This window comes from Spea bombifrons, chromosome 2, assembly GCF_027358695.1.
Source record: "Spea bombifrons isolate aSpeBom1 chromosome 2, aSpeBom1.2.pri, whole genome shotgun sequence".
In the NCBI taxonomy this organism is placed as follows: domain Eukaryota; kingdom Metazoa; phylum Chordata; class Amphibia; order Anura; family Pelobatidae; genus Spea; species Spea bombifrons.
The window spans coordinates 30,434,101-30,448,401 of record NC_071088.1 but is presented as its reverse complement, the minus strand read 5'-3'; the positions used below and the strand labels follow the sequence as shown (position 1 = coordinate 30,448,401).

General features: G+C 40.7%; 2 protein-coding genes across 3 annotated transcripts in view; both read left to right on the top strand.

Moving 5' to 3' along the window:
• The window catches only part of ZBED1 (zinc finger BED-type containing 1), a 234,612-nt gene extending 225,024 nt beyond the window's left edge, over positions 1-9,588 (top strand). For both annotated transcript variants that reach the window (XM_053457360.1, XM_053457358.1), the window contains exon 3: positions 9,560-9,588. The gene's annotated coding sequence lies outside the window, so the exon portion shown is untranslated. The remainder of the gene's footprint in view (positions 1-9,559) is intronic.
• On the top strand, positions 7,179-13,904 carry LOC128474932 (acetylserotonin O-methyltransferase-like). The gene is made up of 8 exons (XM_053457363.1): positions 7,179-7,256; positions 8,167-8,341; positions 8,968-9,097; positions 9,491-9,559; positions 10,448-10,569; positions 12,623-12,763; positions 13,192-13,314; positions 13,458-13,904. The coding sequence occupies exons 1-8, from the start codon at positions 7,185-7,187 to the stop codon at positions 13,667-13,669; spliced, it is 1,044 nt and encodes a 347-aa protein (XP_053313338.1). The 5' UTR covers positions 7,179-7,184; the 3' UTR covers positions 13,670-13,904.
• Positions 13,905-14,301: the final 397 nt, after the last annotated feature.

Here is a 14,301-nt window from a genome sequence, read left to right as displayed (position 1 = left end):
ATGTCACTATCAAACAACACCCTAATATGTGTTCAGGAACATCTCCCGAGTTCAGTCATACCCCACATGTATGGGTTTGTCTGGTGTTTGGGGTTAAAATGCCACATTTTGGAAGTGCGCTTCCCCCCCCCCCCATTTCGGTCAGTCTGTGCCTATGCCCTATCTTTGAACCCGGCCACTCCAACTTACCCCATCAAACCATTAATTTTTTCGAATTAGACACCCCTTGGGTATTTGAAATGCTTTTATTTCAATTTTTCCATGTCAGGATTTTTGGGAAGATACAGCACTAATTTTAGCACTTGCTCATAATACCATATTTGCTCGATTATAAGACGACCCCGATTATAAGACGACCCCCCAAAATCAAAATATTAATTTAGGAAAAAAACAAAAAGCCTGAATATAAGACGACCCTATAGGAAAAAAAGTTTTACCAGTAAATATTAATTCATGTAAATATATTTTTTAAATTTCCTTTTATTTGCCAACCTGCCCCCCCAGTTATGCCACTCTGCCCCCAGAAATGCTTTATACCCCCCCTATTTGCCACTCTGCCCCATGATATGCCTTATACCCCTATATGCCACTCTGGCATATAGGGGGTTAAAAGGCATATCATGGGGCTGAGTGGCATATAGGGGGTTAAAATGCATTTCTGGAGGTATATATGCATATCATGGGGCTGAGTGGCATATAGGGGGTTAAAATGCATTTCTGGAGGTCCAGAAATGCATTTTAACCCCCTATATGCCACTCAGCCCCATGATATGCCTTTTAACCCAGCATGTACTGGCTGCCTTGGCTTGATAAGAGTGTGATTGCTGCTAACAGCAATCACACTCCTATCAAGCCAAGGCAGCCAGTACATGCTGGAACCTGGGGATGATAGTAGTGGGATTACAGCCTCCCTATGCCATGCTACAACCCCCACCCCCCTTACACATCCATGCTATCACACACAAACACACATTCACAAACATTTAAATACTCATTCATTCCATTAATCACACATACTTCACACATTAATCACACATACTTACCCAAAAACCCTCCCCCACCCCCTTACCTGAACTGCAGATCTCTCACTCGAAGACTTCTGCAGGGGACCGGCTGTACCAGCAACTTCTCTGGCCCCGCCCCCAGAGGAGAGAGGGGGAGATAGAGTTCTGTGAGGAAGCTACAAGCTTCCTGTCCTCCTGCTTCTAACGGAAGAGACGCTGCTCGCGACCGGTAAGCAGCATGGCCCCAGCCATTTTTTTGGGGTCTGATTAGAAGACGACCCCGATTATAAGACGAGGGGTATTTTTCAGAGCATTTGCTCTGGAAAAAACCTCGTCTTATAATCGAGCAAATACGGTAATAAACTTTATTTTTTTATTTTATTGATTTTACTCTTTTTGGACTTTTTTTTTTTTACATTTTGCTGGAACTGGATAGTTCCTCTAAAGCATAATAATTTTTTAATGTTACCATGTTTTTTTAATCTTATTCTTTTTTTCCTTTTTTTTTACAGGCGTTGATCGCCTCCTAAACGCTTTTAAAACGGGCGTCCGCCGCCATACAATGTATGGCGGTTGTTGATGCCCCGGGGAGGGGCCAGACATGGCCCATCATGCCAATCTCGGTGTTGCTGAATGCCTCGGCATCGAGGCATTACAGCAACATCGTTTAAGCTTAGAAAGTGATCGTTGATCACTTTCTAAGCTTGTTTAAGTCTCATGACGTGTCAGGCACGTCATAGGTCCGTTTAAGTGACCGTTTTGCATGACGTGCCTGACCCGGCAATGGACGTTAAGGGGTTAAAATATCAATCAGACGGATTAATGCTTTATCTACAGCATACCATCTAAAAGACTTATGAATGTGTTATGTGCTTAAGATTACAACTGATCCAACAACAGAGACATCCAAACACATATCAATGAAATCACAATATGTATTCAGATATATCTCCTGAAGGCTAATGTGTTTTCTAGCTACAATAACTACACTTATCCAGGTGAATGGGTATATGGATACACTTATGAAATATGTACCGATAAACCCACCCACTGGCTTATTAAGTTAAACAATCCCTGTTCTATCTCTTCTAACTTTTAAGGTTTGAACTGAAAACTTTCGCTTCTTCCAGAATGCAACAGAATCTTTTGGATTCAACAATACAAACTTTTACTAGAACGTTCCAAATATAAAACAATACAAATAACAGTACAATAACAATAATCCCCACATTAATTGACAGACTTACAACAAATACATATATATAAGTTCCTATTTACCATATTCAAACATGCATGTTCATAGTTACCTTCCCTGAGAGCTCCAGATACGTGATGTTCCTTTGCCTCTTTACTTTCTCTCCTCCTAATCTCTACTCTACTTTCACTACCTGTCCCTTGATATACTAGAGGGTCCCAATTGAGTCTACTGGGAGATCCCTGATTGGACCCTGTGGTTGCCGTAGTTACCCTGTGATGTTATTCCCTTTGGCCAACACCACACCTGGGGTCTTTACAATCATGGGGCAATCAAACCCAAAGATCTCCTGATCTGATTATTGACATGACACTCTATTTTTACAATCCATTTCATGCAAAAACCTGTCTTTCTTCCACACACCCTTCATCACGCATATCAGTGTTGTCTAAACTAAGACAAAAGGTTTCCCAAATATTTATCATTCCCGGCCACCTCCCATGCATCTTGATTTAACCAGTATTAACAGAAACCATGATATATATATATATATATACACACATACACAGGCCCGGACTGGCCATCGGGCACACCGGGCATTTGCCCGGTGGGCCGGGCCACGGCAGGGCCGCATTGACTTAGGGGCTGATGGAGCTGCAGCTCCAGGCCCCTACCCTACCTACCGGGTCCGCCGCTCTAAGGGGCCGGGAAGTCCCCACCAAGGCCGGCCTTACGGGTCTGCGGCCGCACAGGGTATAAATTAAAACATCGGGGGTTTTTTTACTTTATTTAACATCCTCCATGTTAAATAAAGTTTTTTTTAACTTTATTTAACATGGAGGATGTTAAATAAAGTTGAAAAAAAACCCCGATGTTTTAATTTAAACCCTGTGCGGCCGCAGACCCCTAAGGCCGGCCCTGGTGGGGGTTTCCCGGCCCCTTAGAGCAGGACCGGCCTTTGGGGTGTGCGACCGCACAGGGCGTCACACTCTAGGGGGCGGGGGGCGGTCCGCACCGGGTGCCGCTCATCAGGGGGTGCCAACTTGCGGCACCCGGCACCCCTCCAGAGACGGACAGTAATGTCCGCCGCTGGAGGAGCAGGTTCGCAAGGGAGCGGTATCGGAGGTCTTTAACAGACCTCCGGTTCCCTTGAGTGATTTTAAGCCGGGTTCAACCCGGCTTAAAATCACTCAAGGGAGCCGGAGGTCTGTTAATGACCTCCGATACCGCTCCCTTGTGATCTGCACGGCAACAGCTGCTGTGCGCCGGGATCTGACAACAAACCCCGGCGCACAGCAGCTGTTGCCCTCTGAACCGGAAGAAGACACTGAAGAACTGAAGAAGAGGTGCGAAGAGGAGGAAAAGGAGCTGTAAGGAGAAAAGAGGAAAGGTAGGAAAATATTCAGTGAGAGTGGATTAGTATATATGTGTGGATTGGTATATATATGTGTGGATTGGTGTATGTGTGGATTGGTATATATGTGTGGATTGGTATATATGTGTGGATTGGTATATATGTGTGGATTGGTGTATGTGTGGATTGGTATATATGTGGGGATTGGTATATATGTGTGGATTGGTATATATGTGTGAATTGGTATACGTGTGGATTGGTATACGTGTGGATTGGCATACGTGTGGATTGGTATACGTGTGGATTGGTATAGGTGTGGATTGGTATAGGTGTGGATTGGTATACGTGTGGATTGGTATACGTGTGGATTGGTATACGTGTGGATTGATATGTGTGTGGATTGGTATATGTGTGTGGATTGGTATATGTGTGTGGATTGGTATAGGTGTGGATTGGTATAGGTGTGGATTGGTATATATGTGTGGATTGGTATATATGTGTGGATTGGTAAGTGTGTGAGAGTGATGGGTGTTATGCTGTACCATTTCCAATGTCTTTTTCATGATCTAATTATGCTCTAAAAGTACATCATAACTCCCATCACTCTATACTGTTCCATACAGTGGCAGAGCTGGGAGGCAGAGGCCTTGCACCCCCACCGCAGGACTCCTGAAAGGTAAGTGAACTTCAAAGAGGGAGAGGGTAGATAGTTAGGAGGGGGTAGATAGGGAAAAGGGCGTGAGACGGGGGAAAGAGGGTAGATAGGGAGAAGGGAGTGAGAAGGGGTAGATAGGGGAGAAGGGAGTGAGAAGGGGTAGATGGGGCAGAAGGGAGTGAGAAGGGGTAGATAGGGCAATCATACTCCTATCATGCCAAGTCTGCGAGTACATCCTGGAATCTGGGTATGCCTGGGCATGATAGGAATGTGATTGCTGTTAACAATCATATATATATATATATATACATATAATATTGTTTTTTAATTGTTTTGTCCTATTTTGGTGTGTTACTTACTTTAAATAAAAGTGTTAGATTTTTTTATGGTGTGGGGAGGTCATATTCGGTTTCGGACAGGTAAATGCTGCATTTTCGGTTTCAGTCCAGAATTCGTTTCGATGCATCCCTACTACTAAGCCAGACAATGAAGTGGTAGGCCTACACCACATCAATGTTTGGCGTAGTATATAGTGATTGGTGTTATGCTGCACTATTGTCAATGTCTGGCTCAATGTATAGTGATAGGGATTACGCTGTACCACTGTCAATGTGTGCCTCAGTATATAGTGATAGGTGTTATGCTGTACCACCGTCATTGTCTGCCTCAGTATATAGTGGTAGGTGTTATGCTGTACCACCGTCAATTTCTGCCTCAGTATATAGTGATAAGTATTATGCTGTACCACCGTCAATGTCTGCCTCAGTATATAATGATAACAGTGAGAAGAGGCAGAGGTGGTAGATAGTGATACAGGGGGATAGATAGTGAGAAAGGGGAGTTTTGTTACAAGTTTTTATTCCTTTCTTTTTTTGGGATGGGGGGGCACCAGAGGAGTAGTCCGCACAGGGCGCCAGAACACCTAAGGCCGGCTCTGCCTTAGAGTGGCGGACCCGGTTGCAGTTGCGGCGTGCTTAAGGGGCTCTGCCTTAATGCGGCCATATTTTAAGGTACTAGCCTGGAGCTGCAGCTCCATCAGCCCCTAAGTCAATCCTGCCCTGCCACAGGCGCGGTCGCAGTTGCTGCTTGCTCTGGCAACAAGGTAAGTAGGGTGAGGGAGGGGGCTGCAGTGAGAAGGGGCAGAGGGGGGTTAGGTAGTGAGAAAGGGGGAGAGGGGATAGATAGAGGCGGTACATATTGATAAGTAGGGAAGGGGTTACATAGTGAAAAGGGGGAACATAGTGAGAAGGGGCAGATAAGATGATGAGAGGGGGTAGTGTGAATGCGTATGACAATTAATGAATTCATGTGTGGATGAATTGCTTGAATGATTTGTGAGACTGCATTAATGAATGTGTTAATGATTTGTGTGAATGATTAAATGCAAAGATGGTACATGAAGGGTGGGCTTTAACAATAAATAAATAAATAAATAAATATGGGCTGCTCAGGCTTAAATGCCCGGGCCTATTTTTTGTCCCAGTCCGGGCCTGCACATACACATACATACCTACATATGCATATCTACACACATGTACATCCATACACCCGCATACACGTGTCCATATACATATATATTCACACAACTGCTTATAGTGTAACAATATTATGTTTATATATTTGTTGCCAACTTTATTAGGGTAAGAAGCGCAGACAGTTTATGTTTTTTGTATACATTGTACAGCCAATACACTGTTTTTGCAGCATGCTTACACCTATTTGGTAGGCCTCGTATTATACATTTGTATTATTTGAGCCTGTGACTAGCTTAGCGCACCGACATTTCTTCTTTTCCCTTAAGTACCATTAGGGGACCATGTGTAAAGGAATGTGGGCTATCAGCATGAATAGGTGACAAGGAATAAAGGAATGCAGATATCATTCACTGTTAATACCAATAAACGTTATGGAGCAATAGAAAACTAAAAAATGGGGAGAAATGGGAATATAGGGACACTGGAAATTTATGTTTTTAGGATCTTAGATCTTATAGAAAGCTCACAGAAAGGTGAGGTAGAAAAAACATCTTTCTTGTAACAAAAAAGATGGTATCCATAAAATATTCCTTCACACAGATATCACAGTACCCTGAAATACAGGTAAAAATCATTTACTGATTAGGCATATCTCTCCCAAACGGTCAACAAAGGTACACAAAATGTGTATGTATGCATGCGTCAAAGTATGTTGTAAATTGAATATCATATTATTTCTTTTTCCATTGCTGGGGAATCATGTGTGCCAGTATAAATTACACATATAAATACAGTAGATCCTTGTAAAACACACATATTTAGTGTTTATATTTTTATCGTTGGAATTATGCTGTTAGGGTATTATCTTTTTGTTTTCTTTTAATCTGATAGAAAAATGTATGCATATATTAAACAGAAGCATAATATTTGAGATCTACAAGATGAATAGAACCTACAGCTAATACCTGTTTTACATTCAAATAAGCATTTGAAGCAGGCATGTGGGGTGCAAGACACTCAGCAACTACTAGATGACAAGAGACAACTACTAGATTACACTAGACATTATGACGGGTAAGAAGGAAGAGACTTTTGAGAAGGGCTTCATAAAAAGACTAGAAATACTGGATTTTGTGGATCTATATGGGGGAAAACTACTACACAGTTTAAATTTAGATGAACAAATGTATCACCTCCAATTTGAGTTGCTACTGCACTTGACAGTGGACAGAAACCTACTCTATGTGCACGATCTTGTTACATAACAAAGATGAATCACCTTGTGTACTGTTATGAATAATAACCTGAACATGAATAAATCAATTGCTTTAGTTTACAGTTTGTTTAATCTCTCTAACTTGGACGGATTTAAGTATAGTGAAGAGCCAGTTTGATTTGAGTCATTTTTCACATGTGACTTTGCCCCAGGCTACTTGTTCATCTATTTAAGATGAGAAAAATTGTTTTTCTTTCAGAATCCTTTAGTAGTAGAGGAGCGAGCATGGACTCTTTCAGCGAACAAGAAGGGGTTAGACTTTTACAAAAATATGCATTTTCTTTCCTTACATCACAGGTATGGAAAATAATTAATTAATACTAACATTTCTAAATAATAGAGGCTAACTATAGAAAAAAAATTTATGACATTCTACTTGAAAAAAATGTAACTGATATTATTAGTGTTTAATACTTTCTTAATAACTGCTTAAAAGGTAAGGAATTATGATGCTTAAACAGAACCGTATAACTTCAAAGTTGAATTAATAATCGTATATTATTCCACTATTTTTTTGTATTTATCAATATAATTTCGGGGTTTAGAGTGCCTGGCTGTAAACTGACTGTTAAAATGTAAAATGCATATTTTCCTAAATTATGGATGGGAATGCACTGGATCTGGAGTAAAGCCTTTAAAGAATTTGAAATACTTTAGCAGAGGATTATATTAAGTAACTATCCGGATTTGATTTTTTAATGTTAGGGGTTTTATGCCAATGTCAAAATGAATAGGGTGACTTCTGGGATCTGGATTTATTCTCTGGGTTTATATTCTGCACTGATTTTATGAACAAAAATAGCATACTAATTTATGTTTAATATAAAGATAATTGATAACTAATTGATAAAATCGATAATAATCGAAAATGCCATCTCTCCAACAGCCCTGCAGGCTGCAGTTGCTGCTTGGGCAGTGCACCCCATCGTAGCTGTGCCCGAGGCGAGTGCCTCTCTCGCTTATCCTTCCTACGGCCCTGCCCTGAAGTAGAGGAGTTTTGAGTGTTCCTTAGTTCCGTTTTTCCCGTTGTGCAATACTGTGCATCACCTTGTTCACTTGTTGCATGCAAAGTTGCTCTCAAACTTACTGTGGCCAATCCAATAATAATATTACTTTCTGGACACTTCTTGTTATACTGTTCTTTTAACCCAAAGAAAATTATGACTTGCATATCAAACATTGTGTATTATGTTTAATGTTTTTACAGGCTATGTTTGCTGCCTGTGATTTGAAACTTTTTGATGTTTTGGCTGAGTCTGAGGAGCCTCTGTCAGCAGCAGCCATAGCGGAGAGTTTAGGAACAAGCAGCAGAGGAACGGACTGCTTACTTGATGTCTGTGTGGGATTAAAGCTTCTAGACCTGGATATCCAAAATGGAGAAGGTCACCAAATTATATTTATCTACTTTCTCCATTTGTTCCGTTCTGTAAAAAGTGACCTCATTATTTAATGATCTTGTCCCAGATGGCCCATCACTTAATTTGTTACAACGAATTGCCTTATTATTTTACAGTAGGGTAACAATTAATTGAGGCCTTAACCAGGTTGGCCTACGGTTGAACCAAATTCTTCAAACAGGGCCAGTTTAATATGCTTGTGTGTACATCTACTGGATACATTTATTGAGCATTGGAAAAAAAACTTATTTTGGCAATTGTGGGGAAATAAGGGGAAATAATAGCAGGGTTTTTATTGTTAATATATGAGTCTTTATGCCATGTGATAGAATGTACAGTTTGCCCAAAACTAGGTATCTATGTATAACCTAGCTTGTCCCAAAAATATATTTAGGTTTTCCTAGGTAAAGTTTTCACTGTTTAGAAGATTGTCACCAAACTTCTCTAGCTATAATGGTTGGAGCGTCCTTTTCAGATAATGCTAATATTTATAGGTGGTGTAGAAACAAGAACATGGATCCTGGAGTTTGTTATTGCTGCATATATTTTACTTTTGTTCTTATTCTTTGTTCTGTTCCATATGTTATATTTTCTGTTGGTCTAATTTGTAGTGCTTTACAAGAACACGGTACTCTCAGAAAATTACCTCACAACCACCAGTTCTAAGTCTGTTTGTGACGCATTTAAGTTTTACACAAATGACGTTTACCCAGCAGCTGCCCATCTGAAAGATGTTATCAAGTAAGAAGTTACCTGTAAATTAAATACAAAATAAACATTGTTTTTGACACAGTACTGAATATATAGTTAATACCCTTTTCACTGTGGGAATTGTTGGTCACACTAGGTGGCCCTACGGTGAAATTCCAATCAGAGTGAAGACGGCACTTCTTTGTAATAAACCCAAAATATGTTATCCTTAAAATGTATTATCAAATTTCTCATTGTATAGTTCAAAAATGGTATAATGCATTACTGAATGGGCAGTATTCATCACAAAAAGTTACAAACATATATAGATAGATAGATAGATAGATAGATAGATAGATAGATAGATAGAGTATATAGATATATATGTATATATATATATGGTACAATATGAATTGAAAACTTTTTCTCATTATTTTTTCCAAGGCTGGGAAATCCACTATGCCACGTTCAATCTGGACTGCCACCAAACGAGTTTTTCAAAGATATATACAGGTTTGTATATGTGTGTGTGTGTATATATATACATGTGTTTTAAAAATGTATTTGTAATTGGAAATAGCCTCAAATTCCAGATATTGTCAACATTGATTTAGTTTAATGCATTCAATTAAATATTACACAGAAGATGATCAGAATTTATGGCTGATAATTGTGCTATTATTATTATTATTATTATTATCTTTTATTTATATAGCGCCAGCAATTTACGCAGCGCTTAATACAATACATATATTCAAGGGGAATGACAAGACGAGAATTAACAGACTAGGACAAACCGATACATTAGGTGGAGAGAGCCCTGCTCGCAGGCTTACAATCTTGATACTAGCAGGAGATCCGTGTACATTCATGCCGTGCACTATACAAACAGATCTCTAGGTGACAACAGACAGACAAATAATTCTAATATTTACTATAAAGTAAATATATATATATATATATATATATATATATATATATATATATATATATATATAACCGTAAAACAATGTACATGCTTCTGAGGTTTTAGGAGGACATTAGGTAATTTTATATTTTTCCACATTCCATGTGATTAATTACCAACCTACTCCTAGAGGCACAGCAATAGGGTGGGATTTAGTAACTAATATATGTTATTCCAATAAGGAAATTCATAAAACATGGACCATCTGTGTGCCATGAGGACTAGGTAGCCACTGCCACATTAATCTACCACCTTAATGCATCAACTATGAAAATGTCTCCTGCAAGAAAACCCTGAATAAATACACAGAAGTTACTAGTATAAAATAGAAAGAAACATACACACAATTTAGCTGTTAGTGAATATCTTATTTTTTTTGGCAAATATTAACATTTATATTATATGTATTATATATATTAACTTTTTTGTACTAGATCAGAAGAAAATATCAAGATATTTTTAAAATTAATGGATTTCGGGTGGACTTCCTTTGCCAAGAAAGCTGTTTTTTCTGCTTTTGAGCTTTCATCTTTCAAAACGATTTGTGATTTAGGAGGTAATTATACCCGTAGTTTACTCTTTTTATGTCACGCCTTAGCAAATTTAAAAAAAATAATAATTCAAAACATGTTTTCAAAGTGTGAGTTGAGTCCAATATTAGGTTGTTCCAGGGTGGCTCTCTATGGCAGTATGCAACAACACATATCTGGTCAGATCCCAAAGAAGGAGCCGCTGGTTGCCAACCGCAGCAAGCTATTAACCATTAAGCTGTTCTTACTTATTGTGTGCTTCATTTAACACAAACGTATTGTTATCTTTAAGCTAAGCATGTGTGCAACCTCAGAGCCATTGAGAGCAGGGGCGTAACTAGAAACCTCAGGGCCCCGGTGCGAGAATCTGTTTAGGGCCCCCAACACCCTCCCACCCCCAACCCATCTATCCCTTTCTCACTATCTACCCTCTCCCTCCCTACCCCCCCTTCTCACAATCTCCCCTCTCCCTCCCTAACCCCCTTCTCACGATCTCCCCTCTCCCTCCCTACCCCCCTTCTCACAATCTCCCCTCTCCCTCCCTAACCCCCATTCTCACGATCTACCCTCTCCCTCCCTAACCCCCCTTCTCACGATCTCCCCTCTCCCTCCCTACCCCCTTCACACAATCTCCCCTCTCCCTCCCTAACCCCCATTCTCACGATCTACCCTCTCCCTCCCTACCCCCTTCTCACAGTCTCCCCTCTCCCTCCCTACCCCCTTCTCACAATCTCCCCTCTCCCTCCCTAACCCCCGTTCTCACGATCTACCCTCTCCCTCCCTACCCCCTTCTCACAGTCTCCCCTCTCCCTCCCCCCTTCTCACAGTCTCCCCTCTCCCTCCCTACCCCCCCTTCTCACAGTCTCCCCTCTCCCTCCCCCCTTCTCACAGTCTCCCCTCTCCCTCCCTACCCCCCCTTCTCATAGTCTCCCCTCTCCCTCCCCCCTTCTAACAGTCTCCCCTCTCCCTCCCTACCCCCCTTCTCACAGTCTCCCCTCTCCCTCCCCCCTTCTCACAATCTCCCCTCTCCCTCCCTAACCCCCCTTCTCACAATCTCCCCTCTCCCTCCCTACCCCCCTTCTCACGATCTACCTTCTCCCTCCCTACCCCCCTTCTCACGATCTAACTTCTCCCTCCCTACCCCCCTTCTCACGATCTACCCACTCCCTCCCTACCCCCCTTCTCACAATCTACCTTCTCCCTCCCTACCCCCCTTCTCACGATCTACCCACTCCCTCCCTACCCCCCCTTCTCACGATCTACCCACTCCCTCCCTACCCCCCCTTTGTAGGTCACTTACCGTCAACTCCTGTGTTGGGAGCGTGAGGCATTTGTCTCGGGTGCCGGCGCTTCACTGCTGAGCGCCGGCATATGACGTCATATGCCGGCGCTCATTGTGAAGCGCCGGCACCCGAGACAAACGCCTCACGCTCCCAACACTGCACTCTGGGCAGCGCTGAGGCAGGCGGTGGTGGCGGCAGCAGCAGCGGCGGCGGTAGCGGCGGGGAGCAGAGGCATCCTGGATTTCTGTCAGTCAGGGGGGCCCAAGAGTTGCCGAGCGGTCGTTTTCAGCAACCGCTCGGCACCCCTTGGGCCCCCCTGACTGGCAGAACTCAAGGGCCCGGTCGCAGTCGCGACCCCTGCAACCCCGGTAGTTCCGCCACTGATTGAGAGGTCAGTGCACTAGGAAATATAATAAAGCTTGCTAAGTAATGAAGATTGAATTATGGTTACTAATTTGAACATGACAATTTTTTAGACATGTTGACATTACAATATAGAACCCAAGTTATGTGGAAACCAGTTTTGTACATAATTTTCCTACTGTTACAAGTCAACCACAAGCAATTGCTTAAAACCCATGGTGTATTAGAATTAGGTTGAAGCAATGACAATGTCCAGGAAAAGAAAGAGTGCATTTGATTAAAAGCAAGCTCCTTAATGCTTAAGTGAGCATTAGGTATCTAGTGCAGAGATTGGGCTCAACACTCGAAACTTGGACTGATTTTTCTATGATTTGTTGATCAAATAATGAATCATTTGCTTAATGTGATATTACATGATTATTTTGTTTGGCAGGAGGCTCAGGAACTCTGGCTAAGTATTGTGCATCTTTATTTCCATCATCTTCTATCATTCTTTATGATCTACCTGAGGTTATCCAAGCTACCATGGAGAATTTTGTTTCACCAGAGGATGATCGCATTATTTTCCAAAAAGGTATTGTAAACTGTAAAATTACTGTGGTATATCTGTAGTTAGCCTAGTGAACAACCAGGGCTTCATTTATAATAGAAATATAAAAATAAATTGAAGTAGGATCAAAGAAAGTCATGGTCAAAAAAAAAAAAATTTCCCGTCAAACATGAAAATATGAGCTAATAGGAAAAGAAGAGCAAGGAAAATGAAAATTTGCCACGAAAATAGTTAATTGCAAAATATTTGTTAAAATTAAATAATGTAGAGGTAAATGTCATAAATGAATGCAAGTTGGAGAAAGATACTCACTAAAACAAAGGATAACTGCAATTACAACATCAAAAGCATGTAGAATATGGAAGAACTATAGTGTCTTTTCTTGGATGACTTATGTTTTTGTTCAACCTACCATAAATTCAGGTTTTTCACATATGCATTTGCTCTGTTAGGAAACTTCTTCTCAGACCCTCTTCCAAATGCCGAGCTTTTCATAGTTTCTCGTGTACTTCATGATTGGGATGAGGAATCATGTTTGAAACTACTCGGCAAAATGTATATGGCTTGTAATCCAGGTAAGTATTGAATATTTCACTTATGTCATTTTATTATTCTTTATATACCCCTTCATTTGTAGACAGAAAAAAAAGTAAGTTTCTTGCTTGTACAAATGTGCATCTATAAAATGTACTGATTAGGTATTGTTTTACCATAACAGGAGGAGGTGTGCTTGTAATTGAAACTATCCTAAATGAAGATAAAACAGCATCCTTGATGTCTCACCTACAAAATATTGCAATTCTTCTGCTTACTGAAGGGAAAGAAAGAACTGCTTCTGAATACAAAAGATTGCTTGAAACTGCTGGATTTAAAAATATCCAGTTCTGTACTAATGGAGACCTAATGGAAGGCATTCTTGCCAGAAAGTAAAAGTTTCCAATGTAATGGATATACTGCATTGTTATGCTTTGCGGCACACAATACATTACAATACAGTATGGCACCACCTGGTATTTGTAGTTGAAAATTAACATTTATTAATAAGCTTTATTTGTTGCTGGGAACGTTGCTGCAAACTTCTAGCATGCAAGCCTGTGGGTTTTCTTATTTTATAATGTAATATTTTTGCCAAAAATAATAAATTGACACAACAAATGCTATCACACATGCAATAATCTTGAACATTATTTGCGTTGATCTTTTTATTTGCATTGCTAGAGAGAACTGAATATGCTTTTTACATTAAAACAACTTAATCAGACTTTGCTATACAGAAAACTTATGGACAGGCCAGGGAAGTTACACTTTCCATTAGACAAACAAAAATGAATAATTAAGCTGCCTACTTCATGTTGGGATCCAAAAATGGCTTGGAATGAAAACCATCCCTGGTACTTTAAGGCCACATGTGCACAGCCACCTGCTGGAAAAACACTAGACTCTTGCATTATCCATCTGCACTTTTGCCACGTACCATTAGGTATACCTAACAGATGGCCTCTTAAACACTGAATTGGCCAGAAAAGGAGAGTTAAATGTAAACGAGAAGTATAATTATAGCA